General features: G+C 38.3%; 1 protein-coding gene across 5 annotated transcripts in view; it reads right to left on the minus strand.

Annotated features, from left to right (window-relative positions):
* The window catches only part of LOC148999580 (general transcription and DNA repair factor IIH subunit TFB1-1-like), a 38,548-nt gene extending 19,165 nt beyond the window's left edge, over nt 1-19,383 (minus strand). For all 5 annotated transcript variants that reach the window (XR_016170740.1, XR_016170739.1, XM_089140096.1 and 2 more), the window contains exons 1-10: nt 18,816-19,383; nt 18,272-18,350; nt 12,905-12,963; nt 12,049-12,112; nt 9,104-9,248; nt 5,555-5,630; nt 5,175-5,270; nt 3,911-3,955; nt 437-496; nt 118-273 (exon numbers count right to left, since the gene is read on the minus strand). Coding sequence is in view for 3 of the 5 variants with exons in the window: in XM_089140096.1 (XP_088996222.1) it covers nt 118-273; nt 437-496; nt 3,911-3,955; nt 5,175-5,270; nt 5,555-5,630; nt 9,104-9,248; nt 12,049-12,112; nt 12,905-12,963; nt 18,272-18,350; nt 18,816-18,896 (861 nt within the window). In the remaining 2 variants the exon portion in view is untranslated. The remainder of the gene's footprint in view (nt 1-117; nt 274-436; nt 497-3,910; nt 3,956-5,174; nt 5,271-5,554; nt 5,631-9,103; nt 9,249-12,048; nt 12,113-12,904; nt 12,964-18,271; nt 18,351-18,815) is intronic.
* Between the last annotated feature and the right edge of the window lie 135 nt (nt 19,384-19,518).

Consider the following 19,518-nt stretch of genomic DNA (forward strand, 5'->3'; position numbering starts at 1 on the left):
GTAAATAAAAACTCAAAAAAAAAAAAAAAAAAAAAGAGCAGAACATCTGAGTCAGAAAAGGACATATGCAGCACATTAGAATCACTACTTATGAGAACCGTCTTACGAGAAAAGCACCTTTTGCCGAGTTTCCTTTGCCAAAATGTCATCATCCTTTAAGAAAACGGCAAGCTCCTCATCTTCTGCAGCCTCTGCTGCAGCTGCAACAGCATTTTTGGTCCTATGGAGGTATTCAGCTCTACAATATTTTGTCCAGAAATCCTTTTCTGACAACTAGAAACCAAAAAATTAATTACAGAGGGACTCAGGGAAATCAAATGACCAAAACTAACATCACAACTCACAGACATCATAGTAATAGTAATAACGGGGGAGTGAAGTATTTCCTCACAGTTAAGTGCTTGCAACAATAAAAAGTGTAGAATTTATTCCTTACCTTGTTTGTTTGAACTAAACTCAGAAATGCTCGGTGGACAGCAGGTTTTTCAGCAAATATCTGTGAATCACAATTACCGAAAGTTCTAATCAATATTAAGTAGTTGTGCATAAACAATAATGTGTTCCCTGTCTAATACACATTCCATTGCCAGCCTCCAATATTTCTATTCATCCTCCCCCCCCCCCAAAAAAAAAAAAAAAAAAAAAAGAAAGAAGAACCTCCAATACTTCTATGGAAAGACCCGACTTACGGTGGGGGAGGGCAGTGAGTTGCTGCTAGCTACAGAGTGCATAATTTAGAAGGGGAGAGGGTTTGCCACAACATTTTTTATTATTATTTTTTTTTGGGGGGGGGGGGGGATTTCTGACGTGTGGTACCATTTACATGAGTTTCACATGGTCATGGTAGGAGAGAAAAAACCAGGCAAAATCCGTGTGACAGGGCAATTGTACACTAGTGCAGTGGGAAACCTTTCCCCTTAAGGCTGCGTTTGTTTGCTGGAATAAAGGTGGGGTGGGAAAAAAGGGGTGGGAAAATTCTTGAAAAATGTGTAAATTTCTTACTTTTCCTTTAAATCCTAAAATGGTAGAGTGTTTGGTTGCTTGGGGTGGGAAAGTGGGAAACAAGGTTCCTTGAATCAAGGAACCTTGTCTCTGTGAGCTCAACCCCACCCCAGCTATTTAAACCCCACATATTTGGTGGGATTTGTGGGAAAGTTGGGAAAAGTAAAAAAGTGGGACCCACCTGATCACTTTTCCATAAAACCCTTTCCTTTCCTTTTCTTCTCCCTCACCCCACTACATGTGGGACCCACATGTTTTTTTTTCCCACCCCACCTTTGCAAACAAACGCAGCCTAAGAGAATTAAGAATTTTGATATTTGATTGTCAGGATCATAGAAGAAATTTCAGTCGAAATTTCGACCGAATTTCGACCGAAATGCCTGCATTTTTTAAAATTGAAACAAAATTCCAATTATTTCGAAAAATGTATAGGTTTCGACCGAAATTTTGACCATTCCAACTTGTTTTATCTCAGTTTTTGTTGATTTATATCCCAGTTTTACCTAATTTCCATGATTCCTTTGCCTTCAAGCACATCTTTTGATGATCTTTTGCCTCCAAACACCTCCTAAGCCACAACAGCCAAAGGAAACTCCGACAAAAATAGAATGTGAAGCATGAACCATACCCAACAGTTCCTAACTTTATCCTCTCTTTTTTTGCCTTAAATGATCTTGTATTGCCTTGAAATTAATATATGTTTAGCCTAGGACTATGATCTATGATTGTGTTTTGTTAAATTTTATTTTTTTAATTTGCTACCATTTTTTTCAATTTCTGATTTTAATAATTATTTTCTAAATTATGTATTTTGAAATACATATGTATATATGACATATGGGTTTCAACTTAATACATGTAAGACACCATCACTTGATCTAGTTAGTCATTTTATTTTGTTGACTTCTTGTATGTGTAACCATTCTATCAAACAATTCATATATGTTGATGATTCTATGCCTGTACGCAATACAGTTTGTACTTGTCGGAACCAGTCATTTGTTAGTATACTTGAATGATAAATTTTCAGTGGTTTTTTTTTTTGGGCAAATACTAGTTCCATTGTGTTTATTATGTTTTAACTAGGTAGGAGGCAAGAAATCAGATGAAATGAATGTCATATAAGGCCCAAAACCTAAGGTCAAAATTTAAAAAAAAATCATATGTTTTTACCGAAATTTCAGTCAAAACCTAAAAAATTTCGTCCTTTTATTGGGTCAAAATCCTAGTTTTGACCGAAATTTGTTCCTAGGTCAGGATCAGGGGCTATGAAATTTGGGAATATGGACAACGATAAAGGAACAAAGAATCAAAAGTATGTAATACACAGAATTACATGAGTAATCGTGGTCAGCAACAGATGACTAAATCATACATGAAGAGGTGAATGATAGATATTGATGTTTATGGAGTCAATTAGGAAGAAGTTTCCATGAGGAAAAATGATTTTTTGAGTTCCAATAACAAGAGGGCAAGTCAAAAGAAGAAGGCATGCATGTGAATATAATGGATTTCTTGACTTTGATGCTTGCTCATCAAGCTCTACATATAAATACAATGACCAAGAATATCCATCCACTAATAAAGAATTAATCTCAACCAGTCTTGATGCCATGAAATGTCCCCTAGTATAATCAACCTCCCTACCGTAGGAGTCTAGAACAACGGGATGTGGGTTGTTGAGATATCAGAGAAGACAGATTATGGCATAGGAAAACTCACACATCCATGGTTCATGTTTTCACCAAAATGGGCCAAATTCTGGTTAACTCTCAGTTTCCCAAGAAACCGAGAAGGAATCATGTGCTAGTTTTAAAAGTCCCAAGTTATACAAGTTTCAACAATATCTGGAACTTTCATAGTTTCACCAAATACTTAAAAAAATTCGTAGTTTCAAACAACAAATGGCAAGTTATGACCTAATTTAAATAATTTCAACCAGCCCAATTTCAGCAGTTTTGGCAAGTTTCAACAGGTTTTGGTATTTTCAACCAGTTTGACTTTGAACATGACTACAAAAATCCCTGGTTCCGACATGGTTTTGACCCATCTTGGCCATTTCTCAGTTTTTTGGCTAGTTGAAACCAGCCTTGAAACCAAGATAACCTTGCACACATCACAATACAGTTTGCCAAAAGGCTAGATCCACCACTAACATGTGAAATGCGGTAAGAGTGCCTACAACAATCAACAACACAGGATGCTAGGGAGAAACCATATGTCAGAATGTATCTCAAAATGTGGGCCCGAAAGAATGTAGGATTGTAAATCTATCCTCACTTGACAAGAAATCTCATGATTAAGATTTGAGGAGTTAGAAGGGGTGATTATTTGAAGCATCTAGAAGGAAATGACTTCATGGTATTCACAAAGTTGTTTAGCTTGCTCCAGGAGATTTACGCCACTCCAAAAGGCTTCAAAAAGTGGTACTAAGAGAAAGCACGATCTGATGAATATTCTATACAGGCAATGAAATTGCCAAAGCTGATGTACTAAAAAGAAGGGTATGTAGCTCTCAAAATAAATAAATAACAAGGGTAAGGCTCAGAAGAAATGAATAATATAATAAGCAGTTGGTTAGATTGAGCTCATGAACCTTGATGGTTGTTTCTGTTGTGAGCAGTGTTTAGGTTATTGATGGTCCACTGGAAGTTGAGATCCCAGAATGTCCAAGTTATCTTCTAAAGCTTCTGTAGCCCGATCCCCTTTGTTGACAAATCGTCCTTGCCTGGTTTTTGCTTCTAATGAAATGTAGTGGTTATGATGTTTTTGGCTTCAGACTCCCCCCCCCCCCCTTCCAAAAAAAAAAAAAAAAAACACACACACAAAAACAAAAGACCCTTCTCCCTGGGTCTCCAGGAACTGTCTGGCAAACTACTAAAGAAGTAAAGATACAAATATATCATACCTGGTGAATGATCTCTGGAGTCAGGCTAAATGTAACCTTATTCGTCTGCCAACAGAACAATTAAAAAAACAAAAAAGACATAAGGTTTCATGACAGTTAGGATAAGCAAAAGGTACCTGGAAAAATAAGTCAGTCTTACAAATAATCATAACGGTTTTTTTCTCAACATGCCATCCATTAAACCTAGTTCTGCCACTTAGCAAGTAGGATGGGGCCAAATTTTCGTAAGGAGATAGACCTCAGTATTCCCTCCTCTCATATCAAGTTTCAGCTCAAACGGAGTTGGCCAAATGGCCCAAATTATCAAAGCAGAGCATGAAGTTTCCAGGACTAATGAAAGAGTGCATGCCTGATATGGGAGGATATATACTTAAGTTGGAGCCTAAGACTTGAGAAAAGCCAGTTCAGATACTACCTAGATATCCAATGGTTAAAGATGCAACATCACCTTTCTCCATCCATAGGTAGTGGACTGGTGAGTAAAGGAAAAATCTTGCCATAAACATTGCACTAGATCTGTAAATGGTTGGCCAAAATCCACATCCGAATTCACATTCATATTTGTTTAAGGGTGTCTAAATTTAGAAATTTTCTCACCGGGACATAATGACATATATCCATATCCGTCCAATAAGCAACCAGATTTGGGTTTGGATAATTGCTTATCGAATCGGACAATATCTCGTTAAGAGTAAAATGTTGTATAGCATGTTTAAATTTTAAATGCTATCTCACAAAGTGAATTTTGATATGTAGTAAAGTCTACCCAGTTAACCCTACTTAATAGGTTGAATTCACCCCTAAATCCCATAATTATCCATAGCAGATTGGCCAAACTATGGAAAAACCATTAGACTAAACCATTTTTTTCCACTCTAAAAAGGTTGATGATTGGATTTGAAAACCGGAAAATGGCAACCAAATATTGGAAATCGGAATCAAAAAATGACAATCAACAATCAGTAATCGAATAGTTCATCGGATCGGATAATTATTGGATATCCAATATAGTTCCCGACTTGAATTCAGATGCCTTCTGTAAATTTCCGCCAGATATCGGGTCGCAGTTAGATAGCGGCTTTGCTTATTTGATTCAGATACAAATAGCAATGTATCCAAGCCAAATCCAATCTGTTTACAGGTCTACATTGCATGAATGTCCTTCGCAAAGCAGAGTAGAAAGTAGAACTTGAAAGCAGGAACAAGAGAGGTTTGATGCTTTGAATATCAGTAAGAAAAGCAGAGTAGAGGTTCTGTGCTGTACCCGTCCATCAGTTAGTGGCCTAACATCAGCAAGCATTGCACTTTTGAACCCCACTTGTTGTTTTGATGTTTTCCGGCCATCAGCATCAAGCAATTTCTGCACCAAAAGATATAATTAGGACACTTTACTACTAGGGAAAAGGGACATCCATGACCACTTGGTCACAATAGAGCAACCTAACTATTGCACCAAGGTCTGCCCTCTTAGGACATTTGACTGTTATGTATCTCAAAATCATTCCCTCAATATCAACAGAAAAAGATATCAGAACAACTTTGTATATAAGAAAGTAGACTAATCCCCAAAAGAAGAGAAGGTATTCATGAAATTTTAGAGTTCAAATATGATAAAGATAGCACACGGTCCTTAAGGACAATTACCTTCCTTGTCGCCCAGAATTCAGCTTCTGTCAAGATGCCAGTAATGACAAATTCCTTGTGCAATTTCTGCAGCTCACTGTTAAGTATCCTCTTAGTGACAAAACAATAAATCAAAGAAAATAATTCAAAGGAAATGAAATAAAACAATGCTTAAATAATGGTTCTACAGAGGGAACAGACCTTGAGGTTAATCAATTATTAAGGGGTGACAAGATAGAGCATGATCATTTTAAACATGACAGCCCATAATATCTCATTATATCTGTTCATTGAACTTGTAGAAATTTTTTTCCTACTGAAAGCAATGGAAATTGATAAAAGGAACAACAGGGAGAAAACGCAAAACAAAGCAGAGGATTATCAGCTACCATAAAAACAACTACGCAGACATGCATTGCAGCATTACATAGAAAGCACCCATATGGTGCAAGATTTGGACTTGTGAAACCGTGAACTTTGGGTAGAGTGGCCAAAGTGACAAATAACTATTGAAGACAATCACTCATCCCCATCCAGGGCTCCCTGAATATCTTGGATCTTTGTCCAATGCAAAGAATCTTTGGATTGATTCAACTGCATTGGGGCATTACGGAGCATTGCCCCATGGGTCAGACAGACACACTTCGCCTGTTCCCTTCCCATGTCTACTGACACTCCAGTCCAAAATGAAGAGAAGGCAAAAAGGTTAACAGAAAAACTGAAAGCCTCCACTTTATTCACTAATGAAATGGGCACTGCATTTGTAAGAATAAACATTCAATATGCCCAGAGCACAAACAGGCAGGGAAGTTAACAGTTCAACAACAATCAGGGATGATAAGAATCCTAGATTCACCAAGCAGGAATAATCATTCTGGTTCTAGGAGAGGTGGCAACTCTAGTCCAAACTTGGGGAAGTCTAGTAACTGAAACAACTGAATAAACTGCCACACAGTTCAAACAGTTCAGCAGGTGAAGAAATATATGTATTGAATGCTCCAACCTCTATGAGACCCAATAAGGAAGTCAGAATAGGTGATATGAATAAGATTAGCATAAAGGCAGGTCATGCAAACTAATGCATACTGATTCTGATCTTTACAAAGCAAGCTGCTACAAGATCGGAGAATCTGTCTCATGAATTTAAACAGGAAATGGGTCAAACTATCAAAATCAAAACAGAATAGATCAAAGAAGGATGTAATCTTGTTATCTTATGAACCAAGTTCCCTAAGTATCATGCAGAAGGTTATTCCTATTACATAGGAATGCCATATACCATATTTTATTGGCATGCCAACAAGATAAACAGGAAAATAACCTGAATTTATGTATTTAATGTTTTCAACTCTAAACTGACAAACATGAACGTTAAAATTCGAAGCACATACCTCCACCATGAAAGACACTAAAAAATGGACAGTGAAACCTGGATAGAAGCTAAAATTCGAAGCATACAACTATAAGAAACACTAAAGATTAATGGGGGAACCCTAGACATTCCTCAGCTGGGTTTGCTATAAGGGCCCATCACAGTTCCAAGTAACCAAGACACAAAGTAGTGGCAAAATCTGTAATTTATCACAAGTTTTAAAGGGGAATCTCAAACTTGTAATAAACAAATGTTTCAGAGGGTTATTGGTAATATGAGAGAAGATGAGTGGGGATTATATTTATTGATGATGGTTAGATAGAAACATCACATGGGAGCCTTGAGCACTCGGTATGGTCCTTTCAAAAAGAATGAGTATTAGATAGAAGCGGAGGCCAATGCACATATGCCCGTGATACAACTCAACTTTAATTGTCTTTGCATTCCAATCCGTTTACCTCGTCAACGGTTACATATATAAAGAGGAAAGAAACTCAAATACTTAGGTAACTAAACAGTTGCTCCATCCCTTAGATGCAACCAACTCAAGAAAACAATAAAAATAATACAGAGAAAAAGGTAAATGATACTATCCTCCCAAATAACATAAATTCCTGCAAACCTATTAGAAAGCACCCCCCCCCCCCAAAAAAAAAAAAAAAAAGAGAATACCAGGGACTTAGATTAGTGCATATTGGTCTGGATGGTCACAAGGGTCACGGCAGTTTAGCCATGAGACTGTATCAAAGGTACTTGATGTGAACCAAATATTAGGTTTAGTCACTGGATTATTGCCCTAGAATGAAGCTCACTCCAGGATTCTCTTCCCTTAGAATCAGCAGTCATCTAGGGCTGTAATTGCCTTTGATATAGGATTTTTGCAGCACTAGATGGAAGCCAGGGCTCCTCAGTGTTAGAAATAGGTTTTGGCCAGGCTAGGGGACTTAAGGTTTTTATGATTAAGGGTTGAAACTTGCTGTAATTACGGTTCCAGATCTGAAATTGTAAAATTGTACCTAGGATTAGGTTTGAAAGGAATCTAGGGCTGAATGGAAGGATACTAGGATTCGTCTAGGTCAGGAATAATGCTGTTGTTTTTATTTTGTAATTTCAGATTTAATCCTAAAGAATTAGGATTTCCAAATTATGTCACCTACTTGGATCAGGATTCAACAGGTGTGGGTTATTAAGATTTGTAGCAGGAGGAAGAGAAGGTCTAGGAGAAGGTAATCCTAAAAGGGTTTGGAGTCTGACAAAGAGTTTAAGGAGTTATAGTTGTTCTAGTGAAACTAGGGTTTAGGGTTTCTAGAGGTTGAAGATGAAGTGCGGGAAATTTCAAACCTAATGTAGGTATAATGGGGAAACTAATAGTAGAAAAAGGGTTTAGGGGAAGGTGCAATCCTATAGGGGAAAGACGGGGTTGAATGTGGTAGAGGATCTAGGGTTTTAAAGGGAAGGGAGGCTGCTGCTACTGTCGGGAAGAAGGGGGAACTGGGGAGGTTGCGTGGGAGATAGGAGCTGGTTTGAACTTGCTTGAATGGGGGAAACTTGAAACTGCTTTAATGCTTGAGTTAGGTTGCTTCCCCAGGCTTGAAGGAGGGAAACTTAGAAGAAGAATTGCAGAATTATCACACACACAGCTGTGGGATTCCTCTTAGGAATCCACGACTCCACTCTTCCTTCAATTTCTAATTATATTCAATAACTCAAGACTGGCTTATTTATAGCATACATTAAGGAAAACAAAATAGCAATCAACTTCCAAAAGATAACATACTAGGACTCTAACTTGCACACAAAATCTAATTAAGACTCTTAGTAATTTAACTCACACAGGGAACCTTCATATCTCACTCTAGAAAAGTCCAAATTGAATTCTAAGAGTAGATATGGGAACGTTGCAAGACGTAGGACAACACTAGAGAACTCCTTCACAAACTAGGAATCCTACCTTAACAAGGACTCTTTAATAACTCATAAAATAATGACTCAATTGCAAAAATAAAAATAGATCTAGGGTCCAACAGCACGCTGGACCCAATGACACCCTAATCTTGGACTTACCAAAATGACCAAAATATCCCTGGTGGGATTAGGGGCCATAGGTTCTGGGGGAGCAACCTTAGACCTGATGCTACCCCTGGAAATGATTTACGTCATATTAGCACATATATTTTGGATATCAAAAGAAACTTCACCTATCATCTCGCAACAACTTCATTCGACGCTCCATTTCTTCTGGACTAAGTTGTTCATCTTGAACCATAGCTGGAGATCTTTCTGAAACCACTTTAGCATCCTGTCCAGATGGAACAGTAGACTGAAGTTTCCCTAGAATTTTACCTATTCCAAGAGAAAACAAAGCATAAATCTTTAGGTAAGCCAATTTCTTACATTGTTCAAGAAGATACAAACAAATGCATTGTAAATTTGTAATACCAAAAGACCTATTGCATGTGTTAAGAAGAGGAGAGATTTAGGTTAGTAAAAAGAGGAAGAGGAAAAGAGAAGGGCTTACATCTCAGGACAAAGGATCAGGGCAGAATACTTTGATAAATTTGTATTTAATGCTTCAAGGAGTAACAAGGTTTAAGGAGGCAGAAGTTCTATGAAGTATAACATCTTCTTTATCCTCCTTTTTAGATTAAATTTTTGAAGGCAGATGAGGCAAGTCAAACATGATCCATGGAAGGTGATCCAGATTCATTGCCAAATTGGGCTTATTTTCCTAGGAATAAATCTAGGGTTGGGTTCAATACAAGTTGGGCATCTGACCCCATGAGTTTTCAATGTAACATGTGACTTTATGGGCCTAATCTGTATAATAAGGTTGTACAGAAAATTAGGTATTCTAATTTCCACAATTTGAGTTTATGTTTAAAATAAACGATTTAGCTGGTTTTAAATAGCACTCTACTAATACTCATTTTGGAATTATTCTTTCTCTTTTCTTTTTTTTTTCTTTTTTTGGAGGGGGTGTTGGGGGGGGGGTGTTGGGGAAGGGGAACATTCGCTTTTAAGTTGTAACTTGTAAGTGACTCTGCTTTTATTCTAATTCAATATCCTAGTCCGTTTGCACTACCTAGCAGGTTAAGGATTGGGTCAGGTCATTACTTTCTAGCATAAGAGTTTATTTTCAAGTATTTAATATAAGACAGTAACTTATAATAGAGGAGGAACGGAAAACAAATCGATCAGTAGAATTTTGAGTTCAGTTTACTGGTACTTGTGAGGCACAATGTCATAGCATGGTTGTGTGACCATCTTCTTCTCATATTAGCCACTCTTCATCACAGAAAGAGAGAGCTCAGAAGACCTTGTCTATTACAGTATGGAAAAATCAATGGCAGTGAAGGGAACTCAATGCAGAGAATGGAATGTCAGTTAGGGAACACTAATCAGATGCAGCCCAGCACAGGTGGCATCACAGATTCACAGTTGTCTTCCTCAATGTGCCATCATGCAACACCTCCCTCCTCTTTAAAAAAAGAAGCATTTTTTGTGATTTCTTCCCCTTCATGTTGCTGAAATTTATTGCAAGTTCAAGGAGATGCTCTATTAAACAATCTGCTCTCGAAGTACTTTTGCAACAACAGTAAGTTCAAAGCATTCCCAGCCCCATTGTTCTACTTTTAACCTTCAAAATTCCCAAATTTCCCCCTTTACTTTTCGTTTTCCAACACCACCACTCATTGACCATCAAAACATCTTAAATCTGGTTCCAATAACCCTCTCCACTCCTTTGATCTTTGATGAAAGTTGGCCCAAGTCTGTCTAGCAAAAACCCTAAACTTCCAAGTTAATCCCTGAACCACTAATTCAATAAAATCCAGATAATTTTAAATCCAGCCATTAAACCCATCATATTTTAATCACATGCTTTGCATCCCCCCCCCCCCAAAAAAAAAAGACCCTTTAGATATGGTTAAAGTCTAAACAACTGGAAACCGACAGGCAGATCTAGTTGCTATTTCATTGTAGTTTATCTTTGTTGGCCCCGTCTATGTAAACCCCCCCCCCTCTTTTTCCAACCCCACAAAAAAGAAAAAAAGAACCTACAATTTCATCACTTCCCATTTTCAATACCCATGAAACCTTAGTTTTGCTGAAACTCCAAATTCATCAAGCAGACATTATCAGCAAATGCCCAACCCTAAACCCTAGCACTCAAGTGGACCCCTGCCCTGTTTTGACCTACTAGAACTATGTTGCTACATAATAGATCCTGAATACTGGCTCCTGATTTGTCTCCTACCAATCTAGGACTATATCAGAAGGAGCATCTAATATACATGGATCACTAGACATCTTTCCATTACATGCACAGTCAAAACCATGCACCAAAAAATAATCTCTATATTTTTAAGTTTGCATTTTCTCTGGCTCTTCCTGATTTTTCAGTCTAGTATTAACTTTGGTTTCCCCTTCAAAGTCTCCATCAAAAACAAATTCACTACCCAGTACCACACATTAAATGAGAAATAGAAGACCTTTCGGAAAGATACAAACAGTGTATTGTGCATCAAAATTAGGGGCATAAACGAATCAGATTTAGATTGGATAGTGGTATTGCCATATCCACATCAAAATGAATTCATACAGATTCAGACGAAATCCTATTAGCTTTTGGATGGATGCAGGCGGAACCAGACAGTTTTCAGATAATTATTTTTTTATACAGAACCTCCTAAATGGATATGAATGCAAATTGAATACAATATTTTTTTTTTTACTCTGATAATAGTTGCAGTTGGGAATTTAGAAATTTGGCAAATCTCCTTTCTTCTATTCTATTTCGCCTTTGGATTCCTTACATTTTTTACAGCTGATTTTCTATTTATTCATTTTAAGAGAAAATCTTGAAAAATAAACACATTATCTTAACTTGTGAATTTAAAACAATAAAAAAATATACTAGGCTCCACATGCAACACTTAAAGGAGACCAACGCAAGCAATGAACATACTGGGCTCAAGGGCTGCATGAATTGTACTGATTCCATTAAATAATATAAACAAAAAGGACATAAATTAGCAATCTAAACAAAAGTCAACATACATTTCAGAAGAACATAAATTAAAAACAAGTTCCTTTCCCCAAAGTTGAGTTGTGTGTCATAATAGCAATCAAGATTGGAACTTACCCACGAAATCTCGGCACACATCACGATCAGAGAACTTGTCAAACTCGAAAATGTAACCTCCACCCTATAATAAGGAATAGTGTCAAACGAATTTTGACATCCAAAGATGGACTACAGAACAAATACAATTCGAAAGTACAGCTCCTGTGCTGAAGCACCATTGGACTAATTCAGAGCCCAAAGCAGCAGGGATGCATGTGTGTGTACATGCGGCTTTAGCTACCGCAGTGTAGGGGGAATATAGATATAGCAAAGGACACAGGATAAAATGAACACATCCAAAGGCTCCATCAAGGGGTAATTTTTGGTCCACTCAAACATTGCTATGTGTTGAAATAACATAAGAACTTGAGAGTACACGGAAAAGCAACTCCAAAAACCCCAGAGATGGTGAACCATGCATCTCAGATAAGCCAAGAGATTTGACATCTGGCCCATCTATAGCATTACCCTACCCCTACCCATATAGGCAAGTGCAACAGCGGCATCAGCAACATTCTGCATTGGAAAAAAAGTTGGACACATACAGACAAAATTTAAATGCATTTATCTAGCAATACATATTTTAAGTCCATGTATCTGCTTTGTTAACCCAATCTAACAAAAACTTCAAGTTTATTGATCAAATTCAAATTCAAAGCATAAATGCGTAATCTATTGTATTGTGGATCAGATATAAGATATAATTAGATCAGAATTAAACGAATCCAGGTACAGCCTATTTGAGCTCAATCAGTTTAAAGCCCAACAACTCGCATTGTCAAGGCATTCAAGGCCAATCAATATAAAACAAAGACATGCATGATATTGCAGTCAAAGCCATACAAGACATAGGATTTAACTAGTTGCTGCAAACCTGATCCTGTGTAAGATTCAATAGTGCCTGTTTTGATCCCTCCTTGCTGAACTTGTGACCTAAGAAATCATGAAAGACCCCAAGAAGATTAATTAAAAAAAAAAAAAAACTGGACGTAAGAAAGTGCCAAGAAACAAAGAAAAGAATGGCAGAAGTACTAAGGAGTGGATTATAGACAAGACATGCATGCTTAATACATATGTGTGTAATATCTCTACCATCTGAAGCAAACTCACTCCCTTGCACAATGAGAAGAATACGCAAGACCAACCTAAAAAGCTACATGAAACTCTAGAGCCTGGAGCTGATACCGTTTACCTTTGGCAGGTCTAAATGAGGGAACAAATGCAGCAGCATGTTCCATATTGTAGTCCTCCAGGCACCACCAACAGATTCTTCCAAATGTATGTAATGAGACCATGAGGGACGGAATAGAGAAGAAAGTAGGATAAAGAGGATAGGAGAAAGAAGGGGAAATTTGAGAAGAGTTAGACTTGAAGAAGGGGAGAAAGGAGAAGAACACTCATAATTAGAAGAAGTCAAGAGGAGAGAAGGGTGGAGGGGCTGCAAAAACACAATGTTAAAGCCTCAATTCATCCTTTTTTTAACCTCCAAGTCTTCTTTTTAATGCAATGCAAAGGCCTATTTCTAGTTTGGCTGGAGTTTTATAAGAAATAGAAACTTAGTAGACCGAAATGGAAAAAAAATCCTATTTAATAGTGACAATAAAATCTTCTGGAAATAGAAACTAACTAAAATCAGAAACTAAACTAAGGTCCTATAATCTCCCAAGAATAAAATCTTCATGTAATCTGATCTTAGGCCCCACAAAATCCTTTGTAGATATACCCGATATGCCAAATAATGGGTTGTGATACCGTTCACTTGAACAGTATGTTGGACTCCCTTCTTCATGTTTTGTCCCATTGTAGCAGTCCAGGTTGATTGGTCAAAATTGTGGAGCAAGCAGACCTTCTAGTTGGACCAGCTGGCTGGTTTGAAGTGAACTTCAATGCCGGTTTGATATGATTCCTGGCTGGTTGTCCTGCATCAATATGCCTAACCCAAATAACCAACTAACCTAAATGCAATAACATTGATATCATAGGGGACTCATTTTGCAAGTATGCACCACTAGTACCTTTTTATCCACATGAAAATTGAAAACCAACAAACCTTAAGAAACAATAAGTGGTCTAACAATTGTGGTCACATGTATTTATTTATTTAAAGCAGGATACCATGTAATCTTCTGTTGGCAAATCAGTGATGTAAACCCAGGTTTTGGGTTATCTTCAGGATCTTCTAATTCAAGTTGCAGCAGCAAATAGGGAGTCTCTGATGTTTCGGCCAAGGTCTAAAAGGGATTTCAAAGCTGCTGGAGTTTAACTTCAGATCTGAAATTAATAAGGGAATTCAGAATTCAGACTTGAGATCAAGTCCTAGACTAATTAGGACTAGGTTTAGAGTTTCAGATGGGTTGGTTGTGGACAGAGGGTTTGCTGGTTTGATAGTTTTAGACTTAGGGTCAAGCGTTTAAGTTTTAGGGCAGATCTGACAGTTGGGGCTGAAGTAATTAGGTTTTCAGAAAATCTGGAAGAAAAAAAATAAGAAATTTTCTGCAACTTCAATGGAGAAGATGAATTGAAGAAAAATTTCAAACTAGGTTTTCAGTACTGGAATGGACATGGGGTTGTGCGGAGGTGTTCTTAAGGTAATTGACATTCTAGGGTTAGAATTTGGGAGTCTAAAGATCAGGGAAACTAGGGTTTTGGAAGGATTAAAGAAATCTGGAAATCTGAAATTTCTGCAATCCAATGAAGAAGATGAATTGCAGGTTTTTTGTTTAAACTCCAAAACTAGGGCTGAATTGGGGTAAATAAGAGTAGGATTATATTCTAGGCTTAAGGTCGACCTAAAGGGAAGTCAAAAGGGTCCAATTGGGGCTGGGAATATGGGTTTCCTAATAGGGTTAGGATTGCAAACGTGGGAAGAAAGAAGAAGGTTCCTAGGGGTTGGAAAGGGGCAAGAGTTGGACTTAATAGGGGAAGGGGCAGCAAGAGTCTGCGATGGGGTTAGGGTAGTATCTAGGACAAACAAAAGGGAATTGGGACAGGGCAGCTACGACTGCAGAGGGTGATTCCAGGATTTCAGATCAAGGAAAGGGAAGGGGAAGGCTACGGACAGAGGAGGGTGGGGGAATGGTCTGACTTACTTGTGGATTGCTGTTGAAGTGCTGGAATTGTACTTGAAAGGTTGTTGCTTGGTGGAATTTCTAAAAGCTTGTTTGAAGAAGAAAAAGAAAGTTGACGGTAGGGTAATCTTCCTACCCAGCTGCAGGTCACCCTCCAAGGGATCCCACGACTTCCCAAGTCGAATTTTCTCAAACTTCATTCATTCATTAAGGGCCTGTTTGGTTACATGAATCCAAAGATTTGAAATCTCTGGATTCATGAATCTGAGAATTATACCCGTTTGGTTGTAAAAATCTCTAGATTCATGAAATCTAGAGATTCACCTTTTTACACTAAAAACGTGAATCTGTAGATTTATGGGTAAGGGGTGAAATCCAAAGATTTCAAAAAAGCTATACATTTGCAAATTCACAAAAATCACGTTGATCAAATAGTTTTTTAGGATGAATCCACAAATTTCATTCCACAACCAAACATCTAATTTTATAAATTATAACTCCATAGATTTGAAATCTCCAGACTCATGTAACCAAACAGGCCCTAATCCAATCTCAAAATTACGAAGTGAAAGAAGTTATTTATGGCCTAAACAACAGACGCTGACTCGAAATAGGTTGCTTGGTTACAAAGCAACCTAAACTTATTAAATTAGCCTCTAACAAATCAACTTGCAAACAAGGATCAACTCAGACTCAATAACTAAGACTCCCAACAAAATAAAACAGAAATAAAAATTCAGAATTTAAAGCAGCCTAAGACTACTCAAACTAGGGACTAAAATGACTATGTTGCCCCTAGATTAGATTTGCCCCCCCTGGTTTGCCTTCTAAAGCCAAATGGACTTCGGCCCAATTTGGACTCATTTTGGGGGGTCCAACCCCAGATACATCAATCAGCTTCAAGTGCTTTCACTGCCACCGGATTGAACAAATACTGACATATAGAACTGCTGAATGACATTTTTCATGGTTTAATTGGAAAGGACTCAATGTGATGTAAATCATTTCCAAGGGCAGCATAGGGCCTAGCATTACTTTTCCTAAACCCTACGGCCCCTAATCATACCGGGGGTATTTGGTATCTTGTTTTGAGTCCAATAATACTATTGGGGTGTCATTGTATCCAGCATGTTAGTGGGACCCTAAATCTACTTTTATTTTTGCAGAGTCATTATTTTGGAAGTTACTGAGGAGTCCTTATCAGGGTAGGATTCCTAAGTTGTGAAGGAGTCCTCCAGTGTCATCCTTGTTCTTGCAAGGATTCGATATCTACTCTTAGATTCCATTTTGGATCTTCCTAGTGTAAGATATTTTTAGAATCCTTGTATAAGCCAGAGTCCTTAGTCAAGTAATAGTCTTAATTAGAATTGGATTGCAAGTTAAAATCCAAGTTGGTTTCCTAAGTTGAGTCCTAGTGTGTTTTCTTTTTAGAGGCAATAAATAAGCCTTCATTCTTTGTAATTAGCAAGTTGAATTGAATTAGTAAATATCGATTGAGAGTTTAAGGCAAGAGAAGTCGTGGGTTTCCCTTGGGGAAGCCTACGGCAGCTACAAGAGTGAGTGCTCTGCAGTTTTCTTCAATTTCCAGCAACTATCTTCAAGTAGTGCAGCAGCTCCAAGACACCTCTTCAAGTAAGTTTAACCCCAGCCCCTTCCCTACCCTCTGCCACCTCCCTAGACATTGTGCAAACCACAATTTCTCCCCCTTCTTCCTACAGCAGCAGCAACCTCTTCAAGCACGAGTGTTCTGCAGTTTTTTTCAATTTCCAGCAACTATCTTCAAGTAGTACAGCTGCTCCAAGACACCTCTTCAAGTAAGTTTAACCCCAGCCCCTTCCCTGCCCTCTCCCACCTCCCTAGACATTGTGCAAACCACCATTTCTCCCCCTTCTTCCTACAGCAGCAGCAACCTCCCTCGCCCCTAAAACCCTAGATTCCCTACCCCATTGAATCCCTCCCTTCCCCTATAGGATCACCCTCCCTTAAGCCCAATGCCTGCTTGTAGTTTCCCACTTTCCCCCACCAAACCTTCCTTCATTAGGTTTGGAAAATTTCTGCAATTCATCTTCATCCTCTAGAAACCCTAAACCTAGTTTCATTAAAACTCTCATAATTCCCAAACCACTCAATCAAACCCTGAACCTTTCTATGATTACTTCTCCTACACCTTTTCTACCTCCCCTCCAAACCGTAACCTTAGCCGATACCTCTAGAGTCCGAATCCAACTAGCAGACCTATTTTCCTAACTCCAATCCTAAGGATCACTTCTGAAATTACAAAATATTAGCTAGAGCATTATTGCTAGACTAGATGAACCCTAGAATCCTTCCCATTTGTGCTATATTCCTTTAAAACCTAAACCTCATTACACTTTCAGATTTGAAACCATAATTACAGGCTTGCAGCAAGGTTTCAAGCCTTAAACATAAAAACATGCCCCTAGCCAGGCCGAATCCTCTAAACCCTAACCCAACCCTTGCAAACCCTAAATCCACCCAAAACCCTTCCACCAAAGGCACTTACAGCCTTAGAAGACTGCTGAGTCTCAGGAATGAGGATCCTGGAGTAAGCTTGATTCTAGAGCAATATTCCAACAGCTCAACCCTAGAATTTGGTTCACATCACAATGTATCTATCTTTCTTGCATCAATATATATCCTCATCCTCAAAAGTCAAAATGTGAATATGCATTTAAGTTGTGCCACATAATTGAACTAACCAGTTGCCAGCAGTCACATTTGTCTATCTTTTGATTTATAATACAAAAGAGTTGATGATATAGGGTGGTAGACCTCAGCACAAAAGTAAACAACCACTCCACAAAGTCTCCCAACCCCAGACCCCGTGGTGGCAGGAGCATCACTCACTGGGTATACATTCTCAAACAAGCTGAAAATGGTTTAGATAATAACACTTCCAGTTGCCCTTCCTTCCATAAGTTGCTATCTTACACAGTGCAAGTGACCATTCCAGCATCACAAACAAGTAGTCCATGCTTGCAGAACTCCAAAAAGAAAACGTAAAACTGAATCATCATGCTATTAGAAAATACACTTGTTTGAGAGAATTGTCAGAACTAGTACCCAAACAACCAAAAGAAAAGAACTATTACCAATAACATCTTCTGACAAACATCAAGAATTCCTGCGCAGGAAAATACAAAGAGAAATACCTTTAATGGATCTAAATCCCACATCAAGCTTCCCAGGTGACCTTGGATCGTTTGGAGTAAATGTAAATTTGTCCCAGGTCTGCACAATGAATAAAAATCGTAATGTCAGCATAGTCATTTGGGAAGTATGATTAAAGGCAACGGGACTAAACAGTCAAGAACCAGCAGGCTTAAATATAGGCATTTGCTTAAATACAGGCATTTATGAATTCAATGTAAGAAAAGAATTCACAATACCATTTAGAGGTTCGATGTATTTAATTAAGCTCTCCCAAAATAATTATCAATTTCAACCACATAAAAGTGTGTTCTGAGCAAGTAGGTTCCAATATTTTAAATGAATAACACTAGTTGATTTACATGACAAGGTGTTTATGTTCTTATCAACTCAATGTTTTCCCCTTGCACAATAACACCGATGAACACATCAAATAGTGCGAATGGTTCAGCAAAATTCCGAATCAAATATAAAAGCTGAAGCAACAATCTCCAACCAGAGGGGCAAAAAAGACCGAAGTTGAACTAATTCAGTTCAAATACCAACCATCTTAATCACCCCTGGGTTGCCAGGATCTTTAACAGATGTCTTATACTTTGCGCGCATAACGACCTGTCCAGCCGCCATATCCAGAGATCGAAACCAATGACAGAGACAAAAATCAAATGGAGAGTCGAAATAAACTCGTAGCAACTCCGACTTTATGATTTCAGATCTCTAAACTGTATCATACTGCACTGAAATAAACGCAAAATATCCACTGGAAGGGAGGTCGTCATGTCCTAATCGAACTGAGATATAGGGTTCTTCCGAGGATGTTTGATCATCAAACGAAGGTTGTAATCGAGATAAATGGCTCATGCATGAACCGTTCAGAGAGGCACAGCACTCGTTACTGTGATTTCGGCGTCGTTGTTCAGCGAGATGGCTCACCGATATTCCATCCAGAACCTTTCTTCGGCTTTGTCGTCTTGATTAGAATTTAAAGTTCCAAGCGTACGGGTGCTACAAGGCTGCGTTGGGTATTCTGTGAAAGCCCGAAGCTTGCTCAGGATGTTAGGGCTCAGCCCTACGCCAGGTCCGATCCAGAGGTAGTTTTTTTTTCTTCCTCTGTTTTTTGGGGTGAACTGGCGATATTTTACGTAAGTAGGGTGTCAATTTGTAGTTTGAACCGCTAAAACCGCACCGGTCCATTATAGCCTGAATCAAACTTTAATGGGCCGTAATTGGGCTGAGGGTGTTGGAGCCC

The sequence above is a fragment of the Hakea prostrata genome, chromosome 11 (genome assembly GCF_041222555.1).
Source record: "Hakea prostrata isolate BN-2017 chromosome 11, UWA_Hpros_2, whole genome shotgun sequence".
Taxonomy (NCBI): domain Eukaryota; kingdom Viridiplantae; phylum Streptophyta; class Magnoliopsida; order Proteales; family Proteaceae; genus Hakea; species Hakea prostrata.